This window comes from Diorhabda carinulata, chromosome 11 (genome assembly GCF_026250575.1).
Source record: "Diorhabda carinulata isolate Delta chromosome 11, icDioCari1.1, whole genome shotgun sequence".
Classification (NCBI taxonomy): domain Eukaryota; kingdom Metazoa; phylum Arthropoda; class Insecta; order Coleoptera; family Chrysomelidae; genus Diorhabda; species Diorhabda carinulata.
Genome location: NC_079470.1, coordinates 7752324 through 7776457, shown reverse-complemented (window position 1 = coordinate 7776457; position 24134 = coordinate 7752324). Strand labels below are relative to the sequence as shown.

Sequence of the window (24134 nt, the reverse complement as noted above, 5' to 3'; positions counted from 1 at the left end):
CGATTATTTTGAATTGATCGATTAATCGAATTGCTCGATAATTGCCCAGCCCCATTAATGGCCACTAAAATGGGATTTTAACAAGCACTTCATTTGTAACACTACAACTTTCACCACGTTTTCATTGTTTTTGAAGAGCAACTTATGGATGTGTGGTTGTCTTTATTTTAAAAAAGCACTTTTAAACAGGTATATTATTTTACTATTTAGACTAAAGTTTCAAATAACACTTTCTATTGATTATAAAACAACAAACCTAGTTCATATTCTCACTTTATTTCTATTGAAGTCTGCAAGAAAATAATTTTTTTTAAAAACAATAGTGAGTGTTACAAGTGCTTTTCTGAGATACTAACAACCACACATCTATAAGTTGCACTCAAAAACAATAAAAACGTGGTGAAAGTTGTAGTATTACAAATGTGATACTTGTTAAAATACTAGTGGTAAATAGAATTCTCTTGCACCTATTGGGTAGTTTCGTATAGGTATTCAAGTCTCTTCCTCCCGTACTTACATGAACAAATGTATTTTCAATCTCTAACTATATTATTCAGATTAATTGTTATCTCACGAGGCCGGGAAGTTAGACCTCACGTTTGTAGACATAAACTTTCATGGTTTTTGTTCCTTCTAGGCTATATAATACCGCTTTAAAAACGGCTTCGCATTCTTTTAGTGGTCTGCTTCTGACTAAATGATGTTGAAAGGAGTTACTTCAATTTTCGTAATTTTTAGACAAATACGGTGGTGCAAAATACTGTGGAAACACAAAAATATGCATATTTTGATGAGATAAATTAACCCGCAACATTAAAAGTAATTGTTTATTAAATAAAAACCTATAATCCAGAAAATTTATCAACAAAAAAATTTAGTTTCCCACATAAGAGCAGAGGCCTATAGAGAAGCTCATAATATGACGATAGGAGCAATTTACCTCTATACCAAGCTGCATCCCTAAGGATTTATAGGGCATCAAAGTAAAACTGAAGAATAATAAAGCTCAAATTATGGTTTTGAACTCTAGTTTAAACACAAGATTGCTTTATTTTAAAGGTCACAGTTTACCAAGACATTTTTCAGCCATTTGTCAGAGGCGTGGAATTATAAAATTTTTTTCCGATGTTTATTTTAAAGTAAGTTGTATAAACAAAGAACAAAAAAGATCTTGCAACTTCTATGAAGTAGAGATTTTATTTTACTTGAATATGAAGAAATATTCGAAAAAAAGTGATACAGTAAATTTGAAAGAAAAGGAAAAAGGTTGGGAGGAGTTGGCAAGGGAATGTAATTATGAAAATAACAAAAACGTTCATGTTTTCGATAGAACCACAGCAAATTGAAAAAATAAGTGGGACAATTTAAAGATTTGCTCTAAAACGAATAACTTTTTTGTTTTCCTGATTCGTCGATAAAAATCATTTCTTCATCGTCGAGTTTATTAAACTCAAAGTGCAAATCTTCAATCATTTTACCAAAACCCGTCATAACCCGTAAAAGTTAAGTTCGGATCCTCCGTTTCATGTTAACCTGAAGTTTAAACTACCCCCAGACCGTCGTTAACGTTTAAACCAAAGTGTCTTGATGAACTTTATCTTTAAAACGTAAAAAACTCGTAATCTGTGGCTTAAACTCACGTTTGAGTTTTTGTAAAATTGAGCCCAAAGTACCATTTATAAATTTCGATAAACAACCTTGATTTTGTTCTTTTTTGGATAATAAAAATATGATTGGACGCGAAAAATTACCTAACGTTTTAAACAGAGCACCAACCACACAAAATAAAAATGCACTCATCTGTCATTCTAATATGATAGGAAACTGTTTAAATTTAATATGTAGTTTGTTTTGAATGTAATATTTTTTCTGTGAGTATTTTCATGGAATTTATTTGTAATTTTGATTCAAACAATAAATGAAACGATTCAACTTATAGTATGATTTCTACTTAAAACAAGATATTTGTGTAGATATTCCAAGTTCTATTATTTCCAGTCGGTTTCCCGTGTTTTTAGTAAGTTTAACAAAGTTTTTTCAGAAAAATATATCCTAAAAGTGATGTATTGAAATCAGGACAGTAAGGTTGCTACTTTAAGATTTAATTACTATTACATTTAGTGAGGTTAGAAAGGTTACATTACCTAAAGCAAAAATAAATACATTCTTCATAAAATATGATAACAGCACATCATTTCATAATTTGTCATAAGCATCTGTAGATTTTAAACTTCTAATGTCCCTTATTTTTTTCAATACAAAAAATAAATATTAACTCACATCAAAATGAGATAAGATAAACAAACTATTTGAACTTTATTTAATTCAGAAATATAATTAATTAATTAGACTTTCAAAAATGTAATAGAAATGGAATTAATGATTCAATGCTACAAGGTATAAAATGAAGTAACAGCAATCATATCAAACCTTATAATAAAGTACTTTATACTTGAATACATTTTTAAAGCAATTAGTGATAAAATTAATATGAAAAGATAGCAAACTAGTTGAAACAATGAAAATCAAAAATGACTATAACATTCTATGAGAAACCAAGAATAAACTCATTAAATTTTATAATAAGACAATTTCTTACAATGAAAAATTGACAAACATTAAAACTTGAAGAATTAATTAACGAAAACTCAGATAAACTCAAAATAGATAAAATTCCAAGATTGAAATATGTATGAACAACTGACCATACTAAACTTTTGTTCTAAATTTTCTAGAATAATTTTTATAAAGTTAGTTAAACAAGAAATATGGCTGAAGGAATATGGAAATTACAAGGTTTATTGGATGATACTGAGTTTGTGATAAATAAAATGATCTTTAAAATTGGGAGACACTCTGCAGCTGATATAAAAACAGAAAGTACTCTAATTTCTAGAGAACACGCAGTTATTTCAACGTCAGCAAATGGAATGCTTCATTTGAAAGATTGCAAGGTAAGTGGTGATAATTGAGGAGTAATTAATATAATGCACATACCCTCCCAAACAAATTATTATTTGGCTAAAATTTTTAATGGAAGTATTTTTTGTTGGCTTCATAATGCTATCAGGTACATTTGTAATGGTTTAAATTCACAAACTATTCAGTTATACGAAAGCAAACTTATTTCTTAACACCATTACACTAACCTTATTTAATATGTTGATTCGGGTAATTCTTATGTTTAAGATAATCTTAAAAAATGTAAGCATATTTTTGAAAGCAATATCTAAGTACTGTAAACTAGTAGACAGAATTAGACATTATTAGAATCTAAGTAATGTGAAAAGGTCCTCATGTTTTTTTCGGTGATTCAGACATTACAAGTCTTTTCATATTAGATCCACAAGCTGTATCTTTCTCTCCCTTTGTAGGGGAAAATTTTCTCTTCATGGATGGCAGTACCTGTTTTAATTCCACCTTTGTGTAGTAATGTTATTACAATCATTTTTCAAAAAATTTGTTCTCAAATTGTTTTCAATTCTATTATATTTTCAAATACATTTTTACTTTTTCAGAGTTTAAATGGAACATTCATTAATAATGTAAGAATCACACCTTTTAATGAGCATCCTTTGAAAGAAGGCGATGTTATTGTTTTTGGTATTACTGAAACACTTTTAAATGATCCAGAATTCAATGGACCGAAGCTGAAATATAAGGTTGTTAAAATTGGGAAAGATGAAGTAAGTATAAAATTAAAAGACAAATCTATGAACAATATTGCATTTGGTTGTACAATTTTTATTTTATTGAAAATTATTTATTATATTATATATTTTACAGAAAATTCTATCAATTTTATTATGTAGATGAGTTACATAATTTATAATAATTATGTAAATTATTTTTGTATTGATAGAAATATTTGACTGGGACAAATTATATTACTTTGTATTCTAGGATCCTAAATCAGATAAAAAAGATGTGGACACAACTGATATTAGTACAAACCATATAAAACAAGAGAATAAATTATATACTACCATAGATGATTATGTAATAATATCTGATGAAGAAGAGGATAATTTCAATTGCAGCCAAATATTTCATATTTCTCAACAAATTAATAAAGTGTCTGAGGTACAAGATGAAGATCAAGATCCTTATAGAAATATTAAGGAAGAATTAAAGGAATTGGATTATTGTGATGTAATTCCTGCTGTGGATTTAACTGAAGAAAATGACCATTTTGATAGTACTAGTGAATTACTTAAAGTTTTGGTAAGTTTAAAAATTTTATTACCTCAATTGTTATAATTATAAATTCAATTTGTAGGAAAATGAAACTACTACAGCATGCACACAAAATTTAATTGATATTTTAGATGATACCCTTGTTCCTGAACATATTAATGAAAATTGTTCAAACTCTGAAAATGCTATAAAAAACTCAAGCTCCCCTTCTATTATGATTCTAGATGAAGTTAATCTAAATATATCTTCCTCTACTAAGACTCAAAAAGAAAACAGCAAAAACTCAGAAACTTTTCTTGCTACTGTCAATATAGGGGATAACAATTCTAGATCTTCATCTTCAAAAAAAGAGAGAAAAAGTAGAAACAAATCATCTAGTTTTGAAAAATCTCCTTTAAAAAAAGTAGATGTAGAATCTAATTTGAAAATCACGAAAAAATCTCCTAAGAAATCACATTCAGTGCAAAATCTTGAAGCAGTTCGAACATCAAAATCAAACTCTGTGACTCATGTAAAATCCCCCAGAACTGATGTACATTTAGAAGGAGAATCAATAAGTCATGGTAAACACTACAAACCGACCACAAAACGAAAAACTTTGGACAATAAGTCCCCAATGCCGCCAAAAAAATCAAGACGAGGCAGTTCAATGGAGACAATACATATTGATACAAATTTAAAGGTTAAAAACCAAGAAAAACAAAGAAAAAAATTGAAAGAAATTGCTAATAAATCAGTTCAGCCGAAGCCTCCAGTCAGTACTAAACTTCAGAAAGATCCAAGATTACAAAAATCAACAGAACAAAACTTAACTCGATCTAAAAATGAGAAAATTCAAGATGGCACTGTATCTAGTAATCTAAACAATGATAATGAAGTTCAGTGGATAGGCCCGTATAATGAACCAGCTCACTGTTCAAAATCTATTCCAGATTCTACTGTTAAAGAGGACAGATCCAGCTTGATCTGGAAAATATCAAATGTTCGTCGAGTACATGAAACTTATAAAAAACAGCAAGAATTAAATGAAGAAATTATTTTTAGAATACTCTCATGGAATGCTAACTGGTTGTTAGAACAGCAACAACTTGATATTAGTCCTCCTGTTTATGGCAATATACCCCTTGTGAAAATTCCTTCTAATTTTGATAATTATAAAACTTATTATTCAGTTATGTGTCCATTACTTATGTTAGAATTATGGCAGTTTGTGTTTCAGACTACTTTCAACAAAGAGGAGGAGAGGTTAGTACAAGTTTCCTTTTCTTTAAATATAGCAGATATTGGTAGTATTCCCTTAAAATGTTTTATACAGAGGAGAAATTGAAACAAACATAAGATTTCAATTGGGGCAGTATTGAACTCATCACAAAACTACAAATGTAAAGTTACAAAAACCTCTTTTGATTTAAATGAACCAAATGTAAAACCTTGTCAAGCATGGTACTAACGAAGTTTTACCTCTAGTCTCTGAAAAAGATAATTTAGTTATCAAAACGCGTAAAATTGTGAAGTAAACAGTATGCTCTGTATGAATATCACCAATGGTTCCGAAATTCCAATTTAGATGGGACTTATCGAATGATGCATGAATTTGAAACAAAATCTTAAATTTTTAATTGACAGTAGTTCTTCTGGCATCAATTACAGATTGGCATAGTGCAGGCAAAATTGAAATCCAATTTCTGAATTAATTTTGGTTGAGAGCATTCCATAATTTAATAAAGCTAAGATATAGTTTATTGAAATTGTGATATGATGCTTGGATTTTTTATGTATCAAGGTCCTTTCGACGATTATTGCGATCTGTGGACATGCATAAAGAGAAAACCCTGATTGGAATAGTATACATTTATTTCACAATGTAAATCAATAATGTATCCCTAATTTTTTTAGTATTATATCTCTGGAATTCTAATTCTAAAATGATATATTGAGTGGATCGTTTTTATACAAATCAAATAGTATCATAATAATTTGTGTCATATCTTATAAGTTTACCCCATTGAAGTGATTTATGCCATATTAACAAATTTTTATGATTTTCAATAATTGATAACTCAAAACATTTTCTAGGAAGTCAATAATCAATCAAATTTCCTAAAATTATAGCGCATTTTTGGACTTTTCAGCTATGATTTAAACTTTCTATATTTTCTTTTCTTGTGGGTTCTAAATGATTTTGTTACATTTTTATTTCTCTCCATTGCAGTTGTTAATGATAAATTATTCATAAATTCCAAAATTAGATAATCTCCATGAACTATATGTTTTAAGAATGCCCATTTAGAATATTTCTGATTATTTATTGAGAAGTTGAATATCAAAAATAGTATGTGATGCCCTGTGTTGTTAAAATTTTTGTTTCAATGTTAAATCTCCAAATCGAGTTTTCTTGAATAAGTTTCAAAAGAATGTAGTTTCATCTTTTACTTTTAGAGCTCCTGTGATTGTTGAGATGTTACATGAAAGAGTAATAGATTCCACAAGTAGTTTCGATTGTGTATGTGAGTATTAGATGAATTACAAATTACAAATATTTGAATATTTTCGACTCCAATTGTATTTTAGATAAAATACCCACCAAAAATGTAGGAGCAATGCCTATTAAGCAAGATGATCTCTGTTTATTAGAATTACGTTTAAAAGATGTCGACAACGTTTATGGGTTAACTTGTTTCGGATATATTAAATGTGCTACTAGATTACATTCTGGTAAGTCAAAATGTGGTATACATTGTAACAAAAACTTGAATGTATATCACAGATTACATAGTTCACTTGGATTTTTAAGGTTCAAGATGAATTTTTATACATTGATACAAAAGCATTCATTCAAATTATTTTTTAATAATAAAATCTCCAATTGTTGATAAATAAGGTTGAAATCTAAATAAAACTTCTTCAATTTTGTTTATGTAATGAGTTTACAGTCATGTAACCACATGTAAGACTTGGCAGTTACTGAGAATTTACATATAAAGTGCTCCATGGGAAAAAGCTACATTTTAGTACAAAAAATGTTATATATGGATAAAAAACAACAATTTAAAAAAAACGGTTAGTGGAGTGCCCAACTCCACTATCATGTCGTTTTACAAACCATATATGAGTTGTGAAGCATAGACTTTAATTTTTAAATAAGGGACATGTCAAAGCAAAATAAAAAATACCATTAAGACTGAGAACATGATAATATTTAAGAATTTAACTTATATCCTCAAAGTATATTAATACATATGCTCAATCTAGTTTCTTTCGTTTTCAGAAAACTCCATACACTTCACTGTAGTCGCCAAAAAATTGAACAAACCCATAAAACTGAGACAAATAGTTGTAAAAGTAGTAGCTAACATTTCGTGTTTCTTAAGACTCTTTAAAACGTTGAAAACTTTGAAGTACTCACCTTTGTGCCAATTTGTTCTGAATCCCATGCATTTATCATCTTTAATGCCAATACAAAGTCGCAGTGTGAGACATACAGTAAGTTTATATTGTTAGGGGTGGATAAGTAATGTGGAAAAAGGGAACACTTCCAGTTGGCCTATGTAAAATTTTCATATGGACCGAGGTGATCAGTTGTTGTTGGAAGTTGACCTCGTGACTTCTTGAAAAAAATAGAGTACAATTTTGTATATAATATATTGGAAATTAAACAAAATTTGTACGCCCTCCATGGGTGTATCGGATGGGCAACTAAGAATGGCCGTTAACCATATGTTAGGAACAGATTATATTACCTTTCAAGGGCAAAAAATTCTAACAAAAATGATCTTAGTTGTTCAGCCGGTTCGTGTATTAATAGTGAGTAGTAAAAAGGCATTTGCTAAATGTGGGAGCCTGTAACACATTTTCCTTATGAAATCACATTTTTACCCAAAAACTGTCATATATGGCAATTACTGATTTTCTATCGTACCTCATCTTTTTTGAGAATGTTTATCAAGTAATTTAAACAAAGCGTGATCCCAAACATCTAGTTATAAATTATGGAAAGTAACATGCTTCATGTGTTTTAAGAAATACTTTTTCTATTAACTACTTAATGCAAGGGTTTTTCTGTGGAATGAGGTCAAAAAAGCAGGTATCTCACGAATTGAAAGAAATTCATTTAACATAAAGAATCAACATTTGCGATATGCACCTTAAACGAAATGAAACCGACCTTTTCTTGAGAAGAATCATCACTGGTGATGAAAACTAGGTCCTGTACAGTAACACAGTTAGAAAACGATCATGGAGCAAACACGATGAACCAGCACAAACCACATCGAAAGCTGAAAAATAGCAAAAAAGTTCGTGTTGTCAGTTTTGTGGGATTACAAAGCTGCTTCCAAGGAACCAATTGATCAATTCTGATATTTACTGTCAACAATTAATGGAATAGGAGGAAGTATTCAAAGAAAAACGGCCAGAATTGTCAAATTGGAAAGGTTTAGTATTCCACCATAATTAAAAGGCCTTCCAGATCTCTGGCAACTCGTGGGAAATTATTGGAGCTTGGCTGGGAGGAAGTGATGCTGAATCTCCTATACAGCCCTAATCTGACACCACCTGATTACCATTTATTTTGAAGTTTGCAGAATTCTTTTAATGGACAAACTTCCACAAATGAGAATGACCTTCAATCGTACCTGGTTGTTTTTTGCCAATAAAGACCAGAAATTGATGAAAAACTATTCTTTGTTAAAATAAGTGTTTTATTTTATACTACAAAATTGAAATTACTTTGTCGGCAACATTTATTTTACTACCTTTAGAATGTTATTAGTAATTACCATCTTAAATGCAAAAATATTTTTATTTTAAATGCAAAAATTGTGTTATAAAACATTGAAATGTATTTCTATTGAAAATATTCATTAAATTATACCTAGAATCGTGAAAACTTATTCATATATTATATAATATTTAGCCTTTGTTAAATGCTATCCAAAAAAGAATCACTAGCGAAGCATCAGAAATGGCTTTGGAGAGGAAACCAGGATTTTACTTAATTAAAGGACCACCAGGTACTGGAAAATCGTCTGTGATAGTTAGCACGATTTTGGAGATACTGTACAAAGCTAAGAGCCAAGGCATATCTCCTCATTTATTAATAACAGCTCCTTCGAATGCAGCTATTGATGCCTTGATTTTAAAGTTAAATAAAGCCAGATGCGAGCTACCAGGTAAGAATAAATTTTAAATCATTTTATTCATTTCCACAATTGACCATAAAATTATTTTATTTAATAATTGCAGATTGTGAACGAAAAATGCTTAGAATTGTAAGAATAGGACCCGAATCTAGCATAAATGAGTTGGTAAATCGTTTCACTCTAAATTTCCAAACACAAAAAACAATGATAATAGAAAAGAACCTTAGAAAAGAGTATAGCAAAGTTGAAAAACATGAAGACATGACAACATTTTTAAAAAAAACATTGGGACACCAATTTTTTTACGAGCATAAAATTACAGAAGAAAGAATATTACTTGGTGCTAATTTGATATGTACTACTCTTAGCAGTTGTATGAGTTATATTTTGCAACAAACAAGTAAACGGTAAGTTCAATAGAATCTCTTTATGCTTATAAATAATTTATATAATTATTATTGTTTTTGTTCATCTGACCGTTCAACCCAATAGGCTATCTACTGAGGTTTCTTTTAAATATCATACTACAAAAATACATATTACATTGAAGAAAATAATTAAAATTTTAATACAGTATTTGAAGGGCCGCGACTTTTTCTATCAAAAATTACATTATACACATTTAAAAGGTCAAAAGTAAATTTTTGAATTGTTGCACTCTTGGTCTTTTGCAATAGGAACAAGGAGGAACAATTTCTCGAAGGTATAAAGGCAGCCTTGCATATGTGCAACAGGGGCCATGAGATCGTATCTAACAGCTGCACTAGAAGTGATTCTAAATCTTCTACCTCTCTATATAGTATTGGAAAGCGTTTCGAAAAAACGCCACTTTGACTATTCAGAGAAATTAACAAGGAAAAAATGTACTAAAAAAATTACCAAATCTGTGGCATGACTTAGGACAAAATACCAAAAACGTTTTGCTTTCAGATAAACATTACCTCAATACTAAGTTGTAGAAACAATTGAGATCACCATACAAGAAATAAACAGACATGTCATCAAATGCTCTACTACAAAACAGTAAACTGAATTGGAAGACGAATGTACGTGTCTAAAACCAAACACTCTGGAAGCCTGGACTCTGGCTTTAAGCCCCAATGTCATAAAATTGTAACTAGTTTGGAAATGCCTAGACAAGCTAAACAAAGAGAAAAAAAAGGTTATCCTGCAATGGATTCCAGGAGTAGAGGGAAAAAGAAGCTAGATAGAGTTAAACCAGTTACTGGGGCAATCCACAAGGGTCGAGACAGGGAAAGACACTCCTGGGAAGCAAGAATGAGGACACAATACACCTATTTCTACTGCCATGGTCCAATTTTTGCTATATCAGCTGTAATGACCATTTAATTTATTCTGGATCAGCCTATTGATCTTCTGCTAATATGTCTTTCAAAAAATACTGTTTTTGTGGTTTTCTGATTTTACTACTTGACCTTTCCAATTTATTTGTTCAACTGTTATATGTTTTCCTGTAGTTTAGCCTTCTTGGGATGGCTCTGTTTTAAATTGATGCCTTTTAAAATAATCTTCATAATTGTAATCCTGATAAATGTCTATGTTTGAGCTCGTTTATTCCCTCTCGGGATGGTTCTTATAAATAGTTCACTCAAATTGCAATTTAATTGAATTAATATGATCACCATTTTGATAGCTATAATTTTTAAAAATTGTAAACGCCGCTTGACATGATGCAATACAATGTGCAATGCAATGCAAGACGCAATTTTTTATTAAAAGCATGCCCAGATGAAGTTCGGCTGATTGTTCAATGCAAGATCTTGCGTTTGCCTTAAGGAGGTACCATATTTAATACATCAATTGAAAATTTAGTTTCAAAAGGTATTCTTTTTTAACAAAATGTTTCTTTTAGTAATCAACTTAAATTTACTGCTTGTATTGTGGATGAGGCAACACAATGTACTGAAATGGAATGTTTGTTACCCATTGAATTAAATGTTGAGAAATTTATTCTTGTCGGAGATCCACAACAACTGCCAGCTGTCATTTGTAATAAAGTAAGCAATAATATTTGTGTTTCATATATTTTTAAATTCATTTGGTTAGGTCATACAGCAGTACTTACATATTATTTTACAATGACAAATTTCTCCGATTATTTATATGCAGCATTTTATAGAACGGTAATAAATATTGTAAATTTGAAGAAGAAGCAAACTATCATTTCAAAAACAGACAGTTTTGGAAAAAAATTTCACAACCAAACCATCCTCTGTCTTTGTATACAGTTTTTTTTTTAAATCAGACCATCATTTGTCTTTGAAAACTCTTTTTCGCAAACAAAGCGCATTTAGAAAATACTCTTGTTCAAAACCAAACCGTCATTTCTCTCTCTAATAAAAAACTATCATTTGCTTCTAGAAACTGACTTTTCAGGTTAATTTTGTTAAAAATATGTTTTACTTTTATTTTTTAGGAAGCTTTACAACACGGTCTAGATCAATCATTATTTTCAAGAATGTTTCATAATTTTGAAGCAACAGATGGAAGTAATAGAGGGAGCTTTCCACTACAAATACTATGTGATCAATATCGTATGAAAAAGGAAATATGTGATTATCCTAATAGAACGTTTTACAATGGGAAATTGAATTCTTTTCCGAAATGCTTCAATCCCATACAACCGCAGATATTTCCTTATCTTGTATTTAATTTAAATTATTCCACTAGTGATGATAGGTAATACATATTTCTTGGTTTTTGTGCGAATATTAGTGAAAATAAAATTAGTCATTAACAGAACAAAAGAAAATAGATTCTGTATATTTATGTAAACCATATATTCAGTATGTCTAGAATTAGTCTTTGTATCTTTTTGACAACAATCTTAAATTGTCTGAGATTGCTGAGAAATATAAAAAATAGTGCAATAAATCAGTGCAATCAAGAGTAGTTGTTTTCCCATTTCTTTGTGTTTTGTTTCAAGTAACAGCAAAGCTATGAAAGATACATCTTCGAAATTGTAGAAATGCAATAGAATTTGCTAAATCTGCAGTGGTTTTTTTACCTAGGTCTTTAGAAATTAGAATATGTTCAAATATCTTTTGAATTATTTTTAGGTCAGATTATGTCAACTCCAACGAAGTTTACCTTATCTGTAACATACTAAAAACCTTGAATATAAACATCAAACCCAATTGTTCATATAGTATTGGAATTATCACACCATACAGAGCTCAGAAAGAAATGATAATGAAGGGAATAGCTGAAGCGATGTAAATGTCGTCTTTTATTTCTTTTATTAAAATTTGATAATATTTTATTTTAGGTTAAATTCGAAAGTTAGTATAACGGTGAACACAGTTGATAGTTTTCAAGGAATGGAAAATGACATAATCATTATATCTTGTGTAAGATACAGCTCTAATTGCTTTTTGGCAAATGAGCAAAGGTTAAACGTAGCCCTTACTAGAGCTAAACAGGCTCTTTACATTATTGGAAACTACAGTTTGTTTAAGGTAAGTTTTACATATTTGAATTATAGTGGAAGGCCGTAAGGCATGAAAATGATATATTCTCTGAACCCAGGGCCAGTCAATGAATCTGTATAGCAAGTATGTTACTGCATTATTAAAACTTCAAATAAAAGAAGAATTGGCCGATTTCAATTACAACAATTTACTGAAAAATGATAGGCGGAAGGTGGGAAAATGTTTAAAGAAAAAATTTTTTTATATAATAAATTATGTTTGCTGAATACTGATTCATTAACCTCATTTTTATTGTTTTATCGTCAAAAATATTGTCAATTGTTACAATACTTAATAATTTTTTGACATGACTATTTTACATCATCTACAAATTATATTTTGATGTTTTCAATAATTGAATATGGATGGGGTAATATTGTTCTGTTTTTATATTTTCTAGCAATGCCGGCCGCTTTACGACCTTAGAGAAGATGCCAAAAAGCGTAAACTTCTATTAGACATAAAGACCAATCCTCGACACATGCCATTACTGCATAAACAAATATTAATTAACGCAAATATTAGTACTCCATCGAATTCTTAAGCGTATTGTGATTATATTATATTTTTATGTGAATTTGTACAAATATCTAAATATAAAATAGTGCCATATTATGTACTACAACCATATAAGTCAATAAGTAGAAAGGAGAAACAAGTATACCACAATAAGCTGACTCAACATGTAATACAAAAACTACTTTTCTGAAAATTTATTTACGAGTTTCGCGAGAAGCTAGTACCAGTTGAAATATTTTCGGATTTCTGGATTCCAATTTTGTTTTCCTTACATTTTTAGAATGTACAATGGATTTCAATGTTTTAATGATTCAGCCTTCACTTATTAAAATACTTTTTATAACTATTTATAAAAAATTAAAGTTTGCCTAAATAACACCTAAATATTTATATATTTTTGAGAAGGTATTCAGACATATAGCTGAATTGGGATATCGAAAGTTATGTAGTAGATTCTACAATAAAATATAGGAATGTAGTTGATACTAATAGCCCTGTATCTAAATTTTACATTTGTGGATGATCTGCATAGTTTATTGACAATTCAGCATTTCCTTTTGTCCGTTTTTGCAAATAAGTCTGATGTCAATTTAAATATCTATCATAGTTTCCATAAAATCAGTTGAATTTTTTAACATAGCACCCATTGGCGTTGGGGTAAAAGAGGGTTGCAAATTTTGTTTATTGATAATTCAGCATTTTGTTTTGTCCATTTTTGCAAATAAGTCTAATGTTAATTCAAATATTTTATTATAGTTTTTTATAAGAACCGTTGAATTTTTCTAACATAGCACCCATCGGCATTGGGTTAAAAGAGGGCTGTCATTTGTAAAAAGAGAAATTTCGTGAAATTAAGAAAACTTCACGCATTATTTTGGCAAATTCTAATAATTTATAACCTCACAGTTTTTATTTCCAAAAAAATTCATTTTTTTGTGTTGGCTGAATAATTTGAAACTGGAATATACAAATAATCAATATTGAAATTCATTGTATATTCTAACAATGGAATGAATTACCCAAGCATTTTTTTAAAAAAATGTACAGAAAAATATTAAAAATAGTTTCCAATACACATGTCAACTTAGCTCATAGTGGAATACCCTGTACATAACGTATGTATGGTATATACATAACAGTAGATATATATTGTTTATCAACTAATGGTTTTTACATCACAAATTTATTTTTTAATAAACAAAATAATGAAAACCTATAGATATTTAATTCTATTTGAGTGAATTGTCATTTTTCTAACTTGTTATTGTCACTTATATATCCTTTTTTGTTCCTTTAAATAATCTCGAATGTTTGTATAATTTATCCTAAGTCAAGTAAAATTGGACATGAATACCGTTTATTTGTTATACTAAATTCAGTTAACTATAGTCTAGTCAACAAGTGCTTTTTAGGTCAAAACTTTTTTGCTGGCTCCCAAAAATATGGTTGAGGTATCATTCGTTTCGTTTAACTACTTTCTACATAATTTATTTTGTTTTTGGTAACTAAAAAAAATCGATTTTATTTAATCTCCTTTGTCAATTAAATAAACATTTGTTACACACTAATAATTTTTCAATCTATTTTTGTTTTTATATACAACAATAAAAACAACCACGTTTTTCTTTTTCATCAAAAAACTTTATTTCCTCTGTACTCTATCAGTCACTCTTGATTATTTATGTTTTAACTCATCATATCTTATAAATAAATTGAGATACAATGAAAGATGCTAAGAGAGTTTGTTGGGATTGGTCCATTGCAATTGTACCAAAGAATGTTCCAGTTTTTAGGAGCCGGCGAAAAAGTTTTGACCTAATAAGCACTTATTGATTAGACTACTACCACTGTATCAACATTCATAATAATAAATTGTCTGACACTTGTTTCAATAACCAACGACTGAAAGTAGACTATTTCTGGTAGTAAATGGTACGTTTAATATGAATTCTAACTGGTTTATCTGATTTTTTCAAATCCTCTCTAAACTAACTTTTAATTCACAGTATTATCTGGAAATGTAACATTTTCGAATTTTTTAATTTAATGAGAAAACTGGTAGTTTAAATCGATATGAGTTTCAAAATATTCGTTTTTTTTTTAAGTTGAAGAATTTTTTTTTAAAAATGATTCTTAAAGTATATATCGTCGGCTTGCGGGTACAAAGCATTAAGTAACAAAATCAAGTTTTTTCAGGAGAGAAAAAATAACGGTAATATGCTTATTAAAAACAAACAATTGATGCATCATAAGTTGGTGCTAGTGAAATAAAATATTATTTTCATAAATTATATATTTAATACATTTTCTAATTCGTTCATAGAAATAAGTATTTAAAAAATTAATAAACTATATCTTCCTCGCTCTAGTAACAGATAAGTATAGAATTAAAAAAAAAAGAAAAAATACAAAGAAATGAGAAACTTGGCACTCATAGGCAATCTGAAGGATAGGTCTTATTTCATGTCCCTCATAAATTGTAGGTTTTTGTACTATGTATTGAAATATGCAGTCGAGTTTTCATCGCGATAGAGCGTAAAATAACGCAACCACACGTAGGGATTGCGCCAATTATATATTTAACTTTCGAAAATTTATTAAAAAAACAGCTTTGAATTAACAAATGAATAAACTCAATTAGTTTCAACGATTTTGTAAAAATATGCTTTAATGATTAAGCCTTCAGTTACTAAAGTTCTTTTTATAATTCTTTACAAAAAAATTACCTCAAAGTTTGCCTGAATAACACCTAAATATTTAGATATTTAGACTTCTATTGTAACGATTTCTTTGGTACAAAGTTGAATCAAGTCTTTTTTGCTTTATTTAATTGTAATTGGGCACTATAGTTAGGGACGAGAGCTGAAAAGTAATTGTCATAACTTCGTGGTCTTTCACGAATCGATTAGCTATCTGTATACTTTAGCTCAGAGCTTTTTATTCATTTTCCTTTCTATAGTGGAATCAAATTCCATACAGGAGTTGCTGGATTCTAGAAATTTATATCAAAATAGCTTTAAATGGTTTGACTTTGTATAGCTATGAAGAAGAACAGTTGATATCCTGAGTAGGTGCCAGATAATATTTCTCTTATTCTAGGGAATATCATGGATAGAAATTTATAGCCTCTTCTTACATTTATTTCATTCCTTTTTGCTTTCTTTGTTGCTGCATTACTTTTCGCAAATCAAATGTAAAGATTTACAAGCTGCTATCAGATACTCTTCGCTGTTACTTTTGACTTGCTGGCAATCTGTTTTTCTTTTCATGAAATAACATAAAAAGGCTGATCGATGAAAATTCGTCAAATCTTCTAACCTATACAAATCATTAAGTGACTATGATAAACTTTACCTTTGATGAATTTTCTCAGATAGTTGAATGAATTTTCTAATTCTCTACCACTACTAATATACTAATATTCATTTGGTGATTTTTTATACTTATGGAAAATGATAATGACAACACACAATGACTTTTTTCTAGAATTTGGAAAAAATTATACTTAGTCACTTTTACCTTTAAGCTGACGATATAGAAGAGTTCTAAGTGAATATTAAAATATTTGGATATTTGAAGATCTTGAGAAATGTATATTAGTTGCTGCTTTTAAATAATTTTCTATAGTTTTCATATCTGATATATAGTAAATCCAATAAATACCTATAACAAATAGGTCTAAATTCAGTGTTCACAATTTATTATAGAATTTCATAGGTAAATTTATCGTTATTGTGAAATAATTTTTTTGTTTGAAATAATAAAAACTTTGAAATTTCTAGTTTTATATTTACCCATCCTCCTAATAAGCATCTGTAGACAAGTTACTTTCAAAGTAAAGACTATAGATTAGAAAATGATGAAGGGCCATTTTTTCCCATAAAGTTAGGCAAAGTTTGAATTGCATACACCTGGTAAAAACATTAGCATAACTGTTTTGAAGAAAAAAGATGAGAGTACACAGTTATAAGCATATAAAATAAAGATAAGCAGTGGATGAGGGTGCTAGATATAAGCTATAAGCAATCTGAAAAAAAAAGAATCCTTTGGTTGGATATAAGATGATGGCAAGAAAATTAGATAATTTGAGATTGGTATTGACTGTAAGTGTTTACGTCTCGAATGTTTAGAAAATTTACTGTAAGAACGAAAAGTGATTATTTTAAGATTCAAGGACATCTATTCATGATCAAAAATTTGTGTATCTGTGTAGCCTTATAAAGTATGAAAATGAAGCATATTTTCACGCTTATTTCTTATAAGATTGGAATAAAGACAAATGGTGGATTAAAAGAAGTTCCTGTGTGTTATGTAGCCTTTTTATCAGTACATGGAATTTCTACAAACTGCAAAATGCATCAAGAGATATGGGAGGAAGATATAACTTCGAGGCCTAATATACTTTCAGATGTAGTTATTAGTGTTATTCTTTCAAAAGAAGAAAATACTTACTAACCACCAATTTGGATTTTTAAGTAACACATGCATAAAATATTTTGTATTATCTCTCAGTCAGCTTGTAAGGGTTGATACAACAATGTCTTCTTGCAAGAATGTGGAGTGTCCTAAGGCTCAGTACTAGGCCCTATTTTGGTTCTTCTGTTTATAAACGACATCGTCTATCTTGACATCAGTGGTAATATATGTCTATTTGCAGTCGACACTAGTTTCTCTTGGAGCAACCTTGAATCACACTCCATAAGACCATATCTAGTGATCTAATCACCCTTAAATCATGGTGCGATTCGAATCTTCTCTGTCTCAACGTTTCTAAAACCAAAGTTTCATAATATAAAAATACATTGCAGCCTTTTTTATTGAATAGCACCACCATTGACGTCGTTGAATCTGTAAAATTATTAGGGCTTGTTGTGGACACTTCTTTGAAATGGGAGTTTCATATTGCAGCTTTATCTAAAAAATTAAATTTCTCCTGTTTTGCGCTGAGATCCACCTCCTTAATAGTATATTATGCCTTTATTGAGTCGCATCTCTGATATGTCCTTCCCTTCTGGGGTACGTGTGGTGCGACTCAATTTGAGCGAATCTTCAAACTACTAAAGAGAGCTGTTAGATATACTCGGACTAAACAGCAGGACTCATTGCAGGGATTTCTTTAAAAGATTAAATATTCTGACACTTCCTTTTTTATTCATGTTTGAATCCGTTTTTCCAATTTCAGAAAGGTCGTTGCTCGGCTATCCATTTAAGTACGCGGAACACTACCTGTACCTCCCTACTCCACGTTTAGAATTAGTTAAGGGCTCAATATTTTAAACTGCAAAAAATGCACAATCACTTGCCAATTGAAATCAAATCGATATCATCTTTTCCCGCATTCCGCAATAATTTGAGGGCGTATTTACTGGAAAGAGCCCTCTACTCTGTAAACGACTTCTATTCTAATAATAATATTTAATTCCGGGCAAGCTGCATACTGGGTTATTTTTTGTTATGGACTTATGTACTAATTAATACCTATTGCTATTACTTATACCTTCTTTATATTGACATTTTCTTTTAATTGTATCTTTATTTAGTTATTTTTATGTTTGTTTTTTAGTTTTTACAAGCTTTGTAACAATTTTTTGACAATAAAGCATTTCTCTCTCTCTCTCTTTAAAAAAAGGAAAAAATCTCATCACAGCCTCAAAAATTCCAAACAATTAGGCAAAACACTCTACTAAATAACCGTCGCAAATGAATTTAACAAGAAGGAAACGGTAATTTTATGATACATTTGATAAATATTGGTATAGGGTACTTGTATGGTTTGAGAAAAAAATATTTTGGATAGTTTATATACAATTTTTTTCAACTCTTTGATTAATATTTATAGAGAAAAATTTTTTTGAAAATTTTAAAATTTTGTAGGTAGTTTAAAGATTTCAGTAAGGTCGCCATATTGCGCGACGTCATAGGTATAAAATAAATCCTGAAAATATGATACAAAGTAAATACGATAGTTATTATCTCGATTATTCTAAAATAAGTGTTATTATTTAACTTTGATTAATCTGGAAAATGGTATATAAATCGTGTTTTGGGCCAGGATGTGAAAATACCACGACTAAAACAACTGATAAAGTTTTTTTATGACTCCAAGAAATTCGATTATACAACAAAAATGGTTTGAAAGTGTTTGAAAGTGGTTTTGACGATTCTACGAAATGTAATTATTTTTGTTTCCAGGATCATTTTAATGTAAGTAAGATTCAATATTTTATGGTAACTTAACCTAAAACCTATACCACTTCATTTTTATATATGGAAAAATGTTTTATTTAAACGTAAAATAATAAATACAAATTGTATTATAATAGCTCACGCTACGTTGCTGGCAACGATAACCTCGTGATCATCAAGCAGACAACTGCTCAATGTTTTTATTAAGCCTATGGCGTCACAACTGAAAACCAATGGAATCGTTTTCTTATATAGTTGAAAATTTGAAATTTTTGTGTGAGAGAGAGAGAGAGTGAGATATTTTACTTTCTGACATTCTTTTATATCAAAAACTTATAAAATCAATATCGTTTTTAAAAAATGCAAGTACCCAATTATACTCATTTCACATGTACTTAGGTGAATAGTGTTAATTACACGAGTGAAAAACGAGTATTATTCAACGATTTGATAATCTATTAGACTTATTTTATCAAAGTTAATAACTCTGATGTTTGACATTTCACTGTATATTTGTATGTATTGAGCAATTAGCTTCTAAGGTATTAAGTACCTGCAACCATAATTTGAAATTTGTGTCACCATTAGTTCAATGCATTTTTAATTAATATTTCTGCCTCTAAATTATACACTAACGTTGTACATCTAAGGTTATTATGTATATATTTAAAAACGATTGTATCTAATAAAATATTCATAAACAAGATTCCGTAACACGAATTTTTAATCCATCTAATAACAATTTGTTATTAATGAATGACCACCAGCTAATTTTCTAACTAAAAGTGATACAAAATATTCTTTAATAAAATTTATACGAAATCAACTAATTTTTTTTTTGGAATCGAAATATATACAGGATGAGCAACAATTAAAGACAACTTAATTTTGGCAAATTACACCTTTTGTATCATGGTATTTTTGGCTATACTTGAAGGACTTTATAGGCCAATCAAATTAGATGTTTACCCTCTATCAAAAAATATTCAGTATTAGCTAATAAACAAGAAAGTTTTCTTTTACTCACTCTCCAAAGACTATACGAGGATGGTCCCATAGTCTAAGATCCGACTGCAGGATTAAGGTCGATCCACATATATCCGTGCCGTGACGTACCATACTGTGACCTCCAGTGGAAAAAAATATCGGCTGATGAAATTCTTAGTAAACTAAAGGGTGAAATACGGTGCGTGTTCAAACATGAACGGCAACGTGACTCTTCGACACTTTCAGTGCCCTTCCGGAATCCACTGTAAAAATGAGAAATACGTCCTCGCTGATATTTTCTGGGATGTGAAAACAAGTTTAATCGATTCACTTTTCAATATTTTCTTTTCTGTGAGTACCTCGTTTTTGTAATATGAACGACGAGCTTCTCATCGAGTTGGTTCGGAAACGACCAGTTCTTTATAACATGAAGGACCCCATATATCTAAATGTCGATTGGAAAGGAAGAATTTAACAGGAAAGAACAACGCTTGGTGGATTTTCTTCAACATTTCTGGAGTCGTCACCTCATTTGGTGGACCACTGTGATGCTGGTCGTACGGCCTCGTTTAAACTCTGCTACCCAATATTTTATTAATGATAACGAAGGAGCAATTTCACCCAAAGTAGAATCTAGTTCAGCTTTTATATTTGTTGGGCTAAGGCTAATAGATAATATCATCAATGTTTTCGTAGATTAAAACGACGTGAGCAGGCGATTTGTATTTGAACGTTAACACTAAACAGTTTTATGGCAGGATAAGAATGACAGAGGGAAACAGATAATCAAAGCACTTAATGGAATTCTGTAGAGTACAGATCTAGGCAAAGAAAGAAAAATGAGAATATATGATACCCAATACACGTTAATATATGGATCAGAGAACAAATGAATAGGGAAATAGAAGCTACAGACATGTGTAGAAGAGACAGTTATAACATGTATAGAAGAGAAACAACTGCTATGGTACGGACATGTTCACAGAATAATAAAAGCAAAATTACCAAAGAAAGTAATGAGATGGATATCACCAGAATACCAAAAAAGAGGAAGACCAAGGAAAACATCTTCTTCCTTCTTCTTCTTATAGTGCCGAGTCCGTTATCGGACGTTGGCGTTCATGTTGGTCATGATAACTTTGTTCACTGCAGCTCGGAAGGGTGAACTAGTTGTCTGACCGAACCACTGAAGTAAATTTTTTAACCATGATGCTGTTCTTCTTCCAGGACTCCGTTTTCTCTCTATTTTCCCTGGATCATAAGATGCAATATACTATATGCTTCAGGATTGCGTATTACATGTGCGAAGTAAGATAATTTTCTTACAATCTCTCCCCTTTCTCATTTGCACCATAACGTCGTCATTACGCACTTTATCCTGCCAGCTGATTCGGAGCACATTTCAAAAGCTTGGAGATTTTTAAGAATTGCTTTCGTCAGTGTCCATGCTTCCACACCATACAAAATGAATAAAGACCTGAAAGCTGCAATACGGGAAGAAATCACAACTATTTCCAATGGAACATTGTCAAAAGTAAAGGAAAAATTCGAAGAAAGACTTTTGATGTGCATCGACGCGGAAGGACGCTATCTTCTAAAAGTGATCAGTTCACTGGAAATAGTGCATATCGATATTCCAATGGACAAATTCATAAATTGGTTAATCTAAACATTGTATTCATGTGAGTCCATTTTGTATGTAATCAAAATAAAGCAAATTATACTAGTTTGAATTTCTTGCGTTCTTTTTGCGCCATCTTGTATGATAGAAATAAGTGATTAATTGTATTTAATCATTTATTATTGTCACTATCATCTGAAAAGTCTATTACAGCTTTTAACAGGGATATACAAAAATATATTATACGTTTTAATATATCTAACTTAAAACTATGAACATATAAAACCAATTTAGTGATTTGAATTAATTTTTTTTCAAATCATATTAGAGGAAAAAAATTGAGATAACTAAAATTTGGTTTACTAGTTGGTAACGTCAATAACAAGAAGACCTAGCAATTATTACTGCCACAAGCCCATGTCTTCAATATTTCCTATCTACAATACTTTAAAAAAACATCTTGTAGGTTTGTCACCATTGTCAAGTTCCCATTGGTTTTATCCGCTTGCTTCACAAGAATAAGATCATTTTACATCAGTTTTTCCTATGATAATATTTGGTAATGACGTACCTTATTAAGTTGAAAACAACTTCCATATTGCATAAAATTGCTCTATTATATTATATTGTTATTAAGTCAAATCGTTCTATAGATTTAAACAGTTGGGAAAGAGTGTGCAGAACACGTTCGTGAATCTCAGATGAATGATAATACTGCAACAGCTTAGAAACGAAAAATAGATGGATTAGTCAACTGTTTGACTTACTGAGTGGTTTTGATAAGTAGTTTTTTTGAGAGCACCGCTGCGCTTATGCACTAGCCGCCCCTGTCACCCAATAAATAAGTTTCAAAGACTAATTTAATTGATTTTACAAATCAAACACAATTCTCAACATATTACGCGTTCAATATAGATTGCGGTACTTTGATTGTTTTGACATTGGTGTTTGTATATTTAAATCATCAACTTTCGTAATAATATGAATGTTATTGAAACTAATAATATAAGAAAATATAATTAAATATTCTTAGAAATGACTAACCACTTTTTTAATGTACATGTATACATCAGAGTAAAAAATAGTATATCATCGAAAATGAATTTTTAACATGAGTTGAGTTGTGAGAAAAATGCAAAAGACGCTGGCCGGGGCGGTAGGCCGTTTTTGGAGATATTATGATGTTAATTCCGCTCCTAACGTTTTGCTTATATAGTTTTGGTGAGGATTACGAGAAAGCCATCGATAATAAATTGAATTACGTGAAAGCCTATTGAAAGAAGAAGTATATAAAACAATAGGAAATTTTATTGTCCGAGCTATACTCCTGCGAGGTGCCTTCTTGAGGCTCTCCACACGAGTCTTGACGATCGGAGGTGGCAGAAGTGCTAATCATCGACACACTAGATTTATTCTATATTCACATCCCTTTCTTTCGTCCACAGTATAGATATTAAAGGAAACACCCGTTCCGTATGAGTGTTGTGGCCTAGAATTACGAAAAGATATTGGCACATTTTTTTTCTGTATTACTTTTTCAATCTATGTTTTGAATATTCTTCTAAATTTCTATCTTGTTAGATGTTGGACGAGGATTTCGGCTCATCCCGTACCTAAGTTTTCTGCTTTTCCCTATTTTCCTTCATTTGGGTTTTTTTTTCTATTTCTATTAACTTTCTCTTGGTGTACCTCTTCTGTACTTAATGTTATTTCCAGTTTCCTTAACTTTTCTTGAAGTTTGTCTGTTTTCATTTTGTAAATAATTCCGTATCAATTAACTGTCGTCCTTATGATTGTGTCGTTATTTGTCTCACCATTTCATTGCTACATTTGTCTTAGTTGGTTTTCCTACATATTCTTCTTTGGTGTTTCATTTCAATAGTTCATATAGGCTCAATCCGTTTTTCATTGTGCCCAAATTTTCAATTTCATTTTTTTTATGATTGTTGTTACTACAATGAGGATCTTGATGTTCATATCTCGTCAATATGT

At 30.1% G+C, this 24134-nt stretch overlaps 1 protein-coding gene across 2 annotated transcripts; it reads left to right on the top strand.

The window, feature by feature from the left end:
• The first annotated feature begins 1739 nt into the window (after positions 1–1739).
• LOC130899515 (probable helicase senataxin) lies at positions 1740–13454 on the top strand. 2 transcript variants are annotated; one of them, XM_057809506.1, is made up of 15 exons: positions 1740–1871; positions 2736–2954; positions 3519–3686; positions 3904–4224; positions 4280–5442; positions 6637–6704; positions 6769–6912; positions 7466–7680; positions 9113–9368; positions 9442–9745; positions 11212–11356; positions 11776–12038; positions 12419–12574; positions 12628–12817; positions 13230–13454. In XM_057809506.1, exons 2-15 carry the CDS (start codon positions 2769–2771, stop codon positions 13371–13373), a joined length of 3723 nt encoding a protein of 1240 aa, XP_057665489.1. In that variant the 5' UTR covers positions 1740–1871; positions 2736–2768; the 3' UTR covers positions 13374–13454. The 2 variants fall into 2 exon arrangements, with proteins under 2 accessions (XP_057665489.1, XP_057665488.1); XM_057809505.1 differs by having other exon boundaries at positions 1740–2017.
• The last annotated feature ends 10680 nt before the right edge of the window (positions 13455–24134 follow it).

Coding starts and splice junctions, on each gene's coding strand:
- LOC130899515 (XM_057809506.1), top strand. CDS start 2,769: ATGGCTGAAGGAATATGGAAATTACAAGGTTTATTGGATGATACTGAG. Junction 3,687..3,903: donor TTAAAATTGGGAAAGATGAA/GTAAGTATAAAA, acceptor TTTGTATTCTAG/GATCCTAAATCAGATAAAAA. Junction 9,746..11,211: donor TTGCAACAAACAAGTAAACG/GTAAGTTCAATA, acceptor TGTTTCTTTTAG/TAATCAACTTAAATTTACTG.